The 13,425-nt window shown below is 43.5% G+C and overlaps 1 protein-coding gene across 2 annotated transcripts in view; it reads right to left on the bottom strand.

Annotated features, from left to right (window-relative positions):
• Positions 1–13,425, bottom strand: part of LOC311147943 (cadherin-like protein 26) — a 33,992-nt gene that overhangs the window by 10,365 nt on the left and 10,202 nt on the right. For both annotated transcript variants that reach the window (XR_014614830.1, XM_084184791.1), the window contains exons 11-17: positions 13,049–13,276; positions 12,548–12,769; positions 12,061–12,191; positions 10,325–10,417; positions 7,598–7,666; positions 5,514–5,612; positions 452–550 (exon numbers count right to left, since the gene is read on the bottom strand). Coding sequence is in view for 1 of the 2 variants with exons in the window: in XM_084184791.1 (XP_084040917.1) it covers positions 452–550; positions 5,514–5,612; positions 7,598–7,666; positions 10,325–10,417; positions 12,061–12,191; positions 12,548–12,769; positions 13,049–13,276 (941 nt within the window). In the remaining variant the exon portion in view is untranslated. The remainder of the gene's footprint in view (positions 1–451; positions 551–5,513; positions 5,613–7,597; positions 7,667–10,324; positions 10,418–12,060; positions 12,192–12,547; positions 12,770–13,048; positions 13,277–13,425) is intronic.

Below are 13,425 nucleotides of genomic sequence, written 5' to 3'. Positions count from 1 at the left end.
ATCATACGAAACATAACATATCATACTGAAAGGAGTGTCTTGGATTTACGTACAGAATAATACGAAATGCTCTGAGACTAGGTTAGCGTACACCTGATCTTTTAGATAAAATAACAGAATATGGAGGAGAAAGATCTGCTATCTTTCTTTACAGTATTAGGAGAACCAATAAGTTGAATACTTATTGACTCAAGCTTTTCATTTTTTATTAACTTGTACAAATTTCTACAAACATAATTCCACTTTGACATTATGGGGTATTGTGTGTAGGCCAGTGACACAAAATGTAAATATAATCCATTTTAAATTCAGGCTGTAACACAACAAAATGTGGAAAAGGTCAAGGGGTGTGACGTGTGAACACTTCCTGAAGGCACTGTATGTAGCACTAAGGAATAAAAAGGAGGGTTATGTTGCCCCCTTGTGGCTGCCTGGAGCAGATGTCACTTACCATGCCCCGCCCATTCTGGCTTCTCAGAGTTCCGTTGGCTTCGCTCAATGTTCCCCATCCTGAGAACCCTCCCCCTCCTGAGGAGGACACCTGGTTGACCTGGGGAGAGATGGAGGGTGAGTACTGAGACAGGGGCACAACTGCCATTATACATGATATACCTTATAATGTACACTATATGTACCAAAAGTATATGGATTTGCCTAATTCAGCCACACCCGTTGCTGACAGGTGTATGAAATCGAGCACACAGCCATAAAATCTCCATAGACAAACATTGGCAGTAGAATGGCCATACTGAAGAGCTCAGTGACTTTCAACGTGGCACCGTCATAGGATGCCACCTTTCCAACAAGTCAGTTCGTCAAATTTCTGCCCTGCTAGAACTGCCCCGGTCAACTGTAAGTGCTGTTATTGTGAAGTGGAAATGTCTAGGAGCAACAGCGGCTCAGCCACGAAGTGGTAGGTCACACAAGCTCACAGAACAGGACCGCCAAGTGCTGAAGCGCGCAGCAAGTAAAAATTTCCTCGGTTGTAACACTCACTACCGAGTTCCAAACTGCTTCTTGAAGCTATGACAGCACAATAACTGTTAATCGGGAGCCTCATGAAATGGGTTTCCATGGCCAAGCAGCCGCACACAAGCCTAAGATCACCATGCGCAATGCCAAGCATCGGCTAGAGTGGTGTAAAGCTCACCGCCATTGGACTCTGGAGCCGCCATTGGACTCCGGAGCAGTGGAAACAAGTACTCTGGAGGGATGAATCAAGCTTCACCATCTAGCAGTCCGACGGATGAATCTGGGTTTTCCAGATGCCAGGAGAACGCTACCTGCCCGAAAGCATCGTGTCAACTGTAAAGTTGGGTGGAGGAATAATGGTCTGGGGCTGTTGTTCATGGTTCGGGCTAAGCCCCTTAGTTCCAGTGATGGGAAATGTTAACGCTACAGCATACAATGAATGACATTCTAGACGATTCTGTACTTCTAACTTTGTGGCAACAGTTTGGGGAAGGCCCTTTCCTGTTTCAGCATAACCATGCCCCCGTGCACAAATTGAGGTCCATACAGAAATTGTTGACTGGCCTTATCAGAGCCCTGACCTCAACCCCATCGAACACCTTTGGGATAAATTGGAACGCCGACTGTGAGCCAGGCCTAATCACCAACGTCAGTGCCTGACCTCACTAATGCTCTTGTGGCTGAATGGAAGCAAGTCCCTACAGCAATGTTCCAACATCTAGTGGAAAGCCTTCCCAGAAGAGTGGAGGCTGTTATAGCAGCAAAGGGGGGACCAATTCCATATTAATGCCCATGATTTTGGAATGAGATGTCCGACGAGCAGGTGTCCACATACTTTTGGTAATGTAGTGTACACTGATGCCCTACTCCATCAGCTGACTGAATTGTGTACCACTGTTTTCACCACTACCTTGTTGAGCTAAGTAATGCCATGATATGCACAAGTTAGATAATGACATAGTAATAATGTAAATGCACAAAGTGCAAAATGAAAGTATAACTAAGGACTATAGAGTTGTATTGTGTTTTGCACACTGTGATGTAGTATCACTCAAGGTAGAACTATGGAAAGTATACTACTGAGACAGGTAGAAAGAGCATGTAAGGTCTTTACTCTTTGAGACATCACTCATAAATAGTTGACACAGGTCAAAGACAATGCTATTCAGTGCTATTGAACAGAGATAGTACAACTGGTCCAAGCTGTAGTAGATAAAACATTGGCAATTTACAAAGTTCCCCACACTTGAGCTAGGGCAGGGCTCTCCAACCCTGTTCCTGGAGAACTACCCTCCTGTAGGTTTTCACTCCGACTCCAGTTGTAACTAACCTGATTCAGCTAATCAACCAGCTAATTGTTAGAATCAGGTGTGCTTGATTAGGGTTGGAGTGAAAACCAACAGGACAGTAGCTCTCCAGGGAAAAGGGAAAAGTATTTCAAAGATATTTTAAAACACAACAAGTTTTAAAACATAGCATTGATGTTTCCATTACGCAGAATTTAGGCTGAAACCTCAATGCTTGAAAAATCAGCGAGCATTTGGCCTCCCTTGATAAAAAAAGTATAAAATAATAGCCAATAGCTAAACTGAGTGAGCTCAAATGTGAATGGTCCTGGCGCACCAAAGAAAAGTGTCAAGGGAAGCCAGTTTGGATTTGGCTTCACTCCAATCACATCACATCGAGAGCAATACGTCATTGACAGAAACAACTTGAATTGTTGCCTCTTGCTGTGTTGTTGTACTCCGGTGGCTAGCTAGATAGCTATAATTGTCCCTTTCATAAATTAGCCATGGATGGACTTGTGGCTTTACTTCATTCTCCACACTGGCTAATAATTATAATGGTGATTCTGATCCAACCATACATTCATACATTGTGCCCCTTGCCTGAGAGGATGGGAGTTCAATATGTAGCTAGATGTTGAAGGCAATGTTAACTAGCTAATGTTGCCTATGAAAGGAAGTTAGGCTAGCGAGCAAGCATTTTAGCCAGGTAGCCTAGGACAACAAAAAATAAATGCTTGTATTGTATGACGGTTGAGGTTGGACAGGGTCATAGACTTTCATGTTTTGTCATCATGAAAGAGAGGAGGATGGCGTTGGCATTTCTCTAGAAGTAGGGTGAGTCAGCATGTTTTTTCTACTTGCACGAACGCATACGCAGAACACACACACACACACACACACTCAGAAATCATGGACAGTCTTTGTGTTTCTAAATCAATAGTGTTTAGTAGTCCGAAAATGTCAGAAACATTAACTTGCTTTACCATGCTATAGGTCATGTAACTGTTTGTTACATGCAAAATGCTTTGTGGACTTCACCGGACAGAGGTTGATCTCTGTGGTTGAATTTATTCTGCCCCTGTGTCTTCTTATTGTCTTGGCATTAGGCTTATATATCACGGTCGCAAGACATATGAACTAACAGGGTATAGAGCAAACAACACAATTATCACAACACATATGTTGTAATATGGCTTTTTTTTCTGGCTTCACTTCCCCAGTGATTTTACCCACACACAGCTACTGCCCTTGGGGTCCCAAGGACCGAGTTTGGAAAATCCTGTTCTAGTTCATTATCACATGACCACTCAATTTGTTTACATCGGATATGTTCTTTAATGTAAATCATCAGACCCCCTCCTCTTCCTACAATCCTCTCTCCTGAAAACATTGTAGACGGGCACAATCAAAGCAGCAAATGGAACATTTTTATGGAGCCATGTCTCTGAAAGGCAGAGGAAGTCAAGGTTGGAGTCCTTGAAAAGATGTTGAATTCGACAACTTTTTGGAATGACACTGCGAATGTTCACGTACCCCCCTAGTAGTCCCTTGGGCTTAGCTCGTGGGTCCCAGATGACTTGAGAGTGATTGACAGTTTGAAAAAATATATATTTTCGGTGTTTTCTGACTGCTGGGTTTAGGCCATTTTGTTTTGATTGGGGGCAGTTTGGTAGTGCAATTAACTATCCCTCGCAATTGCACTGGATGCTGGGAATTAATTCAAACAGCTTGCGTGCCAGAAGCAGAGTCAAGAATCACGTATAATGACTTGTATACAGTATGTTTGGACAGTCAAAGTTTGTCTTGGAGCCGGGCGACTCAAGAGAAATCATGGGACCATAGCACTCCACTGCCATGCACTGCTTTCTACTCCGGTGAGAATCGCTGGCTTGGTGGTGTTAGTCCCAGCCCATCCCTGGAGAGCAGGAGGGTAGTCAACAGGTAGCTTAGCAGTTTCAAAAAGGTGTTGAAGGACTTGTTTGTTACTCCCAAGTGATTCAGTCAAGTAGGAAGCGAGGTAGACTTTGTCATTAATCAGGACATCATGCTGTGTACTGTCCGGAGATGGCATTTCCAGACGCCGACAGTAGATTGATTGTGTCATCCCAGCAAGGATGCACTGAGATTATCAGTAGAGCACAGCTACCTAGCTGACAATTGTGGCCATGTACTGGAGATAAAACGCATAATTGCGCTTTAAATCTTTTCAAGTTATTTAGCTGGGGTCAGCGTACACAAACTGGTCTCAGAGCATTTTGTATTATTCTGTACCTAAATCCGAGACACTCTATTAAGCCAGATGGTTATTTAAGGCAAAACGAAAGGCGGGTGGTTGGTCGGAGTGGTCATATAACGCGAATGTCTAGCAACCTAAAGGTTGCGAGTTTGAATCTCATAACGGACAACTTTAGCATTTTAGCTATTTAACAACTTTTCAATTACTTACTACTTTTTAGCTACTTTGCAACTACTTAGAATGTTAGCTAACCCTTCCCCTAAACTTAACCCTTTTAGCTAACCCTTCCCCTAACCCTAATCTTAACCATTTAACCTAACTCCTAAACTTAACCCTAACCTTAACCCTAACCCCTAACCCTAACCCCTAGCCTTGCTAACATTAGCGAGCTAGCTAACGTTAGCCACCTAGCTAGAATTCTTAAAATATCATACATTTGCAAATTCGTAACATATTGTACGTTTGCAAATATATTGTAGATTTGCTAATTCACAACATATAATATGAATTGTAATTCGTAACATATCAGATGAAATGGGTGATGGATATCAACAAATTAATGCATATCATACGAAACATAACATATCATACTGAAAGGAGTGTCTCGGATTTACGTACAGAATAATACGAAATGCTCTGAGACTAGGTTAGCGTACACCTGATCTTTTAGATAAAATAACAGAATATGGAGGAGAAAGATCTGCTATCTTTCTTTACAGTATTAGGAGAACCAATAAGTTGAATACTTATTGACTCAAGCTTTTCATTTTTTATTAACTTGTACAAATTTCTACAAACATAATTCCACTTTGACATTATGGGGTATTGTGTGTAGGCCAGTGACACAAAATGTAAATATAATCCATTTTAAATTCAGGCTGTAACACAACAAAATGTGGAAAAGGTCAAGGGGTGTGACGTGTGAACACTTCCTGAAGGCACTGTATGTAGCACTAAGGAATAAAAAGGAGGGTTATGTTGCCCCCTTGTGGCTGCCTGGAGCAGATGTCACTTACCATGCCCCGCCCATTCTGGCTTCTCAGAGTTCCGTTGGCTTCGCTCAATGTTCCCCATCCTGAGAACCCTCCCCCTCCTGAGGAGGATACCTGGTTGACCTGGGGAGAGATGGAGGGTGAGTACTGAGACAGGGGCACAACTGCCATTATACATAATATACCTTATAATGTACACTATATGTACCAAAAGTATATGGATTTGCCTAATTCAGCCACACCCGTTGCTGACAGGTGTATGAAATCGAGCACACAGCCATAAAATCTCCATAGACAAACATTGGCAGTAGAATGGCCATACTGAAGAGCTCAGTGACTTTCAACGTGGCACCGTCATAGGATGCCACCTTTCCAACAAGTCAGTTCGTCAAATTTCTGCCCTGCTAGAACTGCCCCGGTCAACTGTAAGTGCTGTTATTGTGAAGTGGAAATGTCTAGGAGCAACAGCGGCTCAGCCACGAAGTGGTAGGTCACACAAGCTCACAGAACAGGACCGCCAAGTGCTGAAGCGCGCAGCAAGTAAAAATGATCTGTCCTCGGTTGTAACACTCACTACCGAGTTCCAAACTGCCTCTGGAAGCTATGACAGCACAATAACTGTTAATCGGGAGCCTCATGAAATGGGTTTCCATGGCCAAGCAGCCGCACACAAGCCTAAGATCACCATGCGCAATGCCAAGCATCGGCTAGAGTGGTGTAAAGCTCACTGCCATTGGACTCTGGATCCGCCATTGGACTCCGGAACAGTGGAAACGAGTACTCTGGAGGGATGAATCACGCTTCACCATCTGGCAGTCCGACGGATTAATCTGGGTTTTCCGGATGCCAGGAGAGCACTACCTGCCCGAAAGCATCGTGCCAACTGTAAAGTTTGGTGGAGGAATAATGGTCTGGGGCTGTTGTTCATGGTTCGGTCTAAGCCCCTTAGTTCCAGTGTTGGGAAATGTTAACGCTACAGCATACAATGAATGACATTCTAGACGATTCTGTACTTCTAACTTTGTGGCAACAGTTTGGGGAATGCCCTTTCCTGTTTCAGCATAACCATTCCCCTGTGCACAAATTGAGGTCCATACAGAAATTGTTGACTGGCCTTATCAGAGCCCTGACCTCAACCCCATCGAACACCTTTGGGATAAATTGGAACGCCGACTGTGAGCCAGGCCTAATCACCAACGTCAGTGCCTGACCTCACTAATGCTCTTGTGGCTGAATGGAAGCAAGTCCCTACAGCAATGTTCCAACATCTAGTGGAAAGCCTTCCCAGAAGAGTGGAGGCTGTTATAGCAGCAAAGGGGGGACCAATTCCATATTAATGCCCATGATTTTGGAATGAAATGTCCGACGAGCAGGTGTCCACATACTTTTGGTCATGTAGTGTACACTGATGCCCTACTCCATCAGCTGACTGAATTGTGTAACACTGTTGTCACCACTACCTTGTTGAGCTAAGTAATGCCATGATATGCACAAGTTAGATAATGACATAGTAATAATGTAAATGCACAAAGTGCAAAATGAAAGTATAACTAAGGACTATAGAGTTATATTGTGTTTTGCACACTGTGATGTAGTATCACTCAAGGTAGAACTATGGAAAGTATACTACTGAGACAGGTAGAAAGAGCATGTAAGGTCTTTACTCTTTGAGACATCACTCATAAATAGTTGACACAGGTCAAAGACAATGCTATTCAGTGCTATTGAACAGAGATAGTACAACTGGTCCAAGCTGTAGTAGATTAAACATTGGCAATTTACAAAGTTCCCCACACTTGAGCTAGAGCTGGGCTCTCCAACCCTGTTCCTGGAGAGCTACCCTCCTGTAGGTTTTCACTCCGACTCCAGTTGTAACTAACCTGATTCAGCTAATCAACCAGCTAATTGTTAGAATCAGGTGCGCTTGATTAGGGTTGGAGTGAAAACCAACAGGACAGTAGCTCTCCAGGGAAAAGGGAAAAGTATTTCAAAGATATTTTAAAACACAACAAGTTTTAAAACATAGCATTGATGTTTCCATTACGCTGAATTTAGGCTGAAACCTCAATGCTTGAAAAATCAGGTTTGTAATCAAGGCTGTCACTCACCATGGTCCTCCCTGTTGTTCTGTGCATCTCATTGGTCTTTTGGGTCATCTCATTGGTCTCCTGAGTAAACTGTCCAATCAGAGCAGAGAATCAAGCACAGCATAAATAGCCTATGCTGAGTACCCAACAACCGGATGTTCCGGTTTTCAGGAGATATGGAAAGAGAGCTTTTGGACCTTAACAAGGCAACACTCCATCTTAACTTAACTGGATTGGTTGAACAGTGCAGAAGAGTACTTCCCCCGACAGTTTTTTTTCTTCTTGTCAAGACCAGTATGTAGACCAACCCTGTTCCTGGAGAGCTACCCTCCTGTAGGTTTTTGCTCCAACCCCAGTTGTAACTAACCTGGTTCAGCTTATCATCCAGCTAATTAGAATCAGGTGTGCTAGATTAGGGTTGGAGTGAAAACCTACAGGACGGTAGTTCTCCAAGAACAGGGTTGGAGAGCCCTGATGTAGGGGATTTAGTTTCAGGCATTTATTTTAAACAACAAGGATTTAGACTGTGATCACTGTGTTGTAGTGAAATGGTGGAAGATGGAGTACAGATGTTGGATCTTAATTTGATCACCCTTTTGCAGTAGAACTGCAGGAAATGTAAAAATTGTGGTGTATTTGTGGTTTAAAAAGGCGTTTGTAATTTCCACTTTTAAATTACAGACTTAATTTTCCCTTCCAAAAACTGATAGCCCTTTATAATACCTCCACATAATAAAACATTTATAATGGATTAGTAAATAGTTTATTCATCATTTATTAATCTTATGAATCATTATTAAATACTTTAAACATTGTTTATAAATGTGTGAATAACTAGGTTACTAACATTTACAAATGTGGGAGTAATGATTCATAAATGATGAATAAACTATTTACTAATGCATTATAATTACGTGGAGTTATTATAAAGTGCTACCCAAAAAATGTGTCAACCCCTACAAAAATTTATATTAATTATAATCCACATAATAATTCACATTTCCTGTTGCTGTTGGATTATTTTCCTGCTGTAGCAAACTGGCTCAGATTAAGATACTACTTCTGAATAAAGTAACTAGTCTTGTTGTTGTTGGTGAAAGAGTTAATAATATGATATATGTGGAGTAGCAGTTCTCTCACAGTGGCTAAATGCAGAGGTGGTAGTGTAGCAGATAGAGAGGTGTAGCAGATAGCGAGGTAAGGTAGATTGTAAGTAGTTCTGTTCAACAGTAGAGCTATCTTACAGTTCTACATTGGCAAGCTGATGGCATGCTTTTTTCCATCCTTTTTAGGAAACCATCATTAAAGATGATGCACTGTTTAATAATTTTGCGCCCTCATAAATCTTCTAAATCTCACTAATGTTCTCTAGTCATCTTACTTTACTATGCCCTCTAGTGCACACTGTGCCCTACACAATCCACTATTTTAAATATCTTAGTTCACATTACTTCACATTACTTCACAATTCAATCAATCAAATTTGATTTATAAAGCCCTTTTTACATCAGCAGATGTCACAAAGTGTTATACAGAAACCCAGCCTAAAACCCCAAACAGCAAGCAATGCAGATGTAGAAGCACAGCACATATTATCCCGTACGCTCCATACATCTCTAGTACACACTACTGTGATATGCCTAACACATGGCTCTTTAGTATTCATGTCTGTACTGTACTATTTTTGTGATTCAGTTTTCGGTACTTTTACCCCTAATTTCGTGATATCCAATTGGTAGTTACAGTCTTGTCCCATCGCTGCATCTCCCCTACGGACTCGGGAGAGGCAAAGGTCGAGAGCCATGTGTCCTCCGAAACACAACCCTGCCAAGCCGCACTGGTTCTTGACACAATGCTCGCTTAACCCGGAAGCCAGCCGCACCAATGTGTCGGAGGAAACACTGTCCAACTGGCAATTAGCGTCAGCTTGCAGGTCCCCGGCCCGCCACAAGGAGTCACTAGAGTGCGATGGGACAAAGAAATCCCAGCCGGCCAAACCCTCCCCTAACCCGGACGACACTGGGCCAATTGTGTGCCGGCTCATGGGTCTCCCGGTCACGATGCAGTGCCTTAGACCGCTGCGCCACTCGGGAGGCTGCTGTCTCTACTGTATTCTATACTTAATACAAAAGACAAGTCATCCAAGCCGATCAACTAGGCCTACAGGTATTTACAAGCAAATGTAACTGCCACCGTTTCCTGGGCCTCTAACACATTCTTTGAGCAGACTAGTTCATCTTCCCTGAGCAGTCAAACTAAATATGGAAGTGTGGTTTGGAGAATGTGGTCAGTGTTGTAGGCCTACTCATTCTGCATGTGGCACATATGCTCATGAGTCACGAGTCACACCCAAATATGTATGTGAGCTATTTTACGCTCTCTCATTGGTACAATAGAAAATAAATGATGCTAGTGGTGACAGAACCTGCTTCCTTCAGTGCTTTCCATACATAAAGTACATATTAGAGGGAAGCACACACCCTACACAGAAACCACTAATTACCTGGAACTGTCATGGTATTAATGACTTCTACTAACCCTTTTCCTCCATCACGGTTCACCTCATACACTCTCTCACACACAACTTCACCTAACCATGCAGAACACACACACACAACATTAAAAAACCTCAAACCGTGCTGTGACCATAGACCGTTTATAAATAAAGTTTGTGACGCAGAAAGAGATTAGTTAAAGAAAAATATGAAAAAGAAGAAGAGAGGAAAGTAAGGATAGTGGCCAGTTTACCTTTTTGCCGGGGGTGGCCTGCTTCACTCCATCTACCAAGTCCACGGCTACACGGTTGGAAATGGTGCGAGTCATGCTCAGCATGGGCTCACTCTAAGAGAGAGGGACAGGAGGAGAGAGAGAGGAGAAGGGGAAAGAAGGAGGGTAGGGGCATGAGAGAGGAGGAGTGGATGCAGGAGAGGTGAGTAGAGAGGATTGGAAAATAAGAGGAGTTTAGGAAAGCAGTGGAGGAAAGAGAAGGAGAAAAGGGGTGAGGAGAGAAGTGAACGTAAAAGAGGAAATGACAAGAACAATTCAAGTAATTACAAGATGAAACATGTCAGATTACATACAGAGCCTTTCACGTACCAGAGGAAGAACACCGATCTTGCCATCAGTACATACCAACCCAGACCTGTCATACCCAGAACTGTCATACCCAGAACTGTCATACCCAGAACTGTCATACCCAGATCTGTCATACTCAGACCTGTCATACCCAGACCTGTCATACTCAGACCTGAAATACTCAGACCTGTCATACCCAGAACTGTCATACTCAGTCCTGTCATACCCAGAACTATCATACCCAGAAATGTCATACTCAGTCCTTTCATACCCAGAACTGTCATACCCAGACCTGTCATGCTCAGACCTGAAATACTCAGACCTGAAATACTCAGACCTGTCATACTCAGAACTGTCATACTCAGACCTGTCATACCCAGAACTGTCATACCCAGACCTGTCATACCCAGAATTGTCATACGCAGAACTGTCATACTCAGACCTGTCATACTCAGACCTGTCATACCCAGAACTGTCATACCCAGAACTGTCATACTCAGACCTGTCATACTCAGAACTGTCATACTCAGACCTGTCATACTCAGACCTGTCATACCCAGACCTGTCATACTCAGAACTGTCATACCCAGAACTGTCATACTCAGACCTGTCATACCCAGAACTGTCATACCCAGACCTGTCATGCTCAGACCTGAAATACTCAGACCTGAAATACTCAGACCTGTCATACCCAGAACTGTCATACTCAGACCTGTCATACCCAGAACTGTCATACCCAGACCTGTCATACCCAGAATTGTCATACGCAGAACTGTCATACTCAGACCTGTCATACTCAGACCTGTCATACCCAGAACTGTCATACCCAGAACTGTCATACTCAGACCTGTCATACTCAGAACTGTCATACTCAGACCTGTCATACTCAGACCTGTCATACCCAGACCTGTCATACTCAGAACTGTCATACCCAGAACTGTCATACTCAGACCTGTCATACTCAGACCTGTCATACCCAGAACTGTCATACTCAGACCTGTCATACTCAGACCTGTCATACTCAGAACTGTCATACTCAGACCTGTCATACTCAGACCTGTCATACCCAGAACTGTCATACTGAGACCTGTCATACTCAGACCTGTCATACTCAGACCTGTCATACCCAGAACTGTCATACTCAGACCTGTCATACTCAGACCTGTCATACTCAGACCTGTCATACTCAGACCTGTCATACCAGACTCAATGACCAGAATAATGTAAGCACATGACAGCTCAGTAAGGGATTGTATTGTACACTCCTGCCTGTGTGCTGAACACCCCAAACAGTGCATATTGTGTACAAATAGACATCTAATGTTATTCCTACGCACACACACAGAGATGCGCATTTGAGCACACACTTGCACACGCACTCACATGCGCACACACACACCCACACACACCTTGCATGCGGAGCTCCCTCCCTCCTCGTTGTATTTGATAAGAGTCTGGTTTCCCTCATCTTGCAGATTGAGGGGGAGGTGTGTGAACGTCTTACCACCACACTCACACAGCAGGAGGAAAAGCAGTAGCACTGGGAGAGGGACACAACCACAGAGTCACTACAAACAGTCATACGTGTAACATAGCATTTTACCATACAAACAACTCATAGATGTTTAAAGTCATGTTTGTATAACACTTCATAGCATGTCATTGCTATATTACTGCTATCTATCAACATGTTTTAACAATATTGCATCACAAGTTTGATCTCATTTCGACAGATGTGATTTTGTTTAGACTGAATTGGTATCTCTCTTAATTTTCTCCACTCCAGATTTCAGTTCTAAGAGTGTCTGAGTAACTGATTTACTGATTATCCACCTACTCTCTACCTCTCCCTTATCTCTATCTACAGTAATCCATATCTATTCACTTCTAACTCACGGAAGAGGAGCAGCAGTCCAGCCAGCAGTAGTCCTATAGCCGCCAAGCCCAGGCTGGAGGTCCGGGGCAGAGAGGCCCTACACTTATCCCCTCCCTCACAGTCACACACCATAACCTGGACAGTTTCATTTACAACTAGCCCCTGCTGGTCCTGGATCACGAGAGGCACCGTGTAGTTACCGTACGGCAGGCTCTTCAGACTGACCAGACCCGCCTCCATACCTGACCACCGGGGAGAAAGAGAGAGAGGGGTGGAAGGGAGTTAATGATATTCATTTTTGTGCCGCTTTGAAGGACCTGACATCTGAGTAATTGTATTTATTAGGTCAGTAGGTTGTGTTGAGATGTGCTGAAATGTCCATGTATATTTATGGACTTTGGAAGAGGTCTGTAACTGCTATACAGCCTTTCAGCTGTGTATGGAAATAGTAGATTACTATATATCAGAATAAAAGCAGTGCTTTGGTGTGTGTGTATATGGGTGTGTGCGATTCCGCTAACCATTGGCAGGGTCCAGTTTCCAGCGGCTCTTCAGTGCTTTGTCTCCGTGGTCCGCTCCAAGGGAGAGGTAACAGGGACATCCAAAGGGAGGGATGTCCTTGTCTGCTAACGGCACAATCACCTTGTTACCACACATCACCAGCTTCTTCTCCACCACATAGGGTGTGTTATCATTGATATCCCCCAGGTGGACCAGAATAGTGCCTGTAGCTGTGGCAGGGGGCTCGCCTGAGAGAAGAAGACAGAGACTTTGAATACTTTATTATGCTCAATACCGTACACATATGCGTACGTACACACACAGCTGCATGCATGCTCACACGCACGCAGTCTCGCACGCATGCGAACACACGAACACACGCACACACACAGACACA

This window comes from Coregonus lavaretus, assembly GCF_964263955.1.
Source record: "Coregonus lavaretus genome assembly, chromosome: 20".
Lineage (NCBI taxonomy): Eukaryota > Metazoa > Chordata > Actinopteri > Salmoniformes > Salmonidae > Coregonus > Coregonus lavaretus.
Note: the sequence above shows the minus strand (reverse complement) of the source record. Positions and strands in the feature narration are given on the sequence as shown.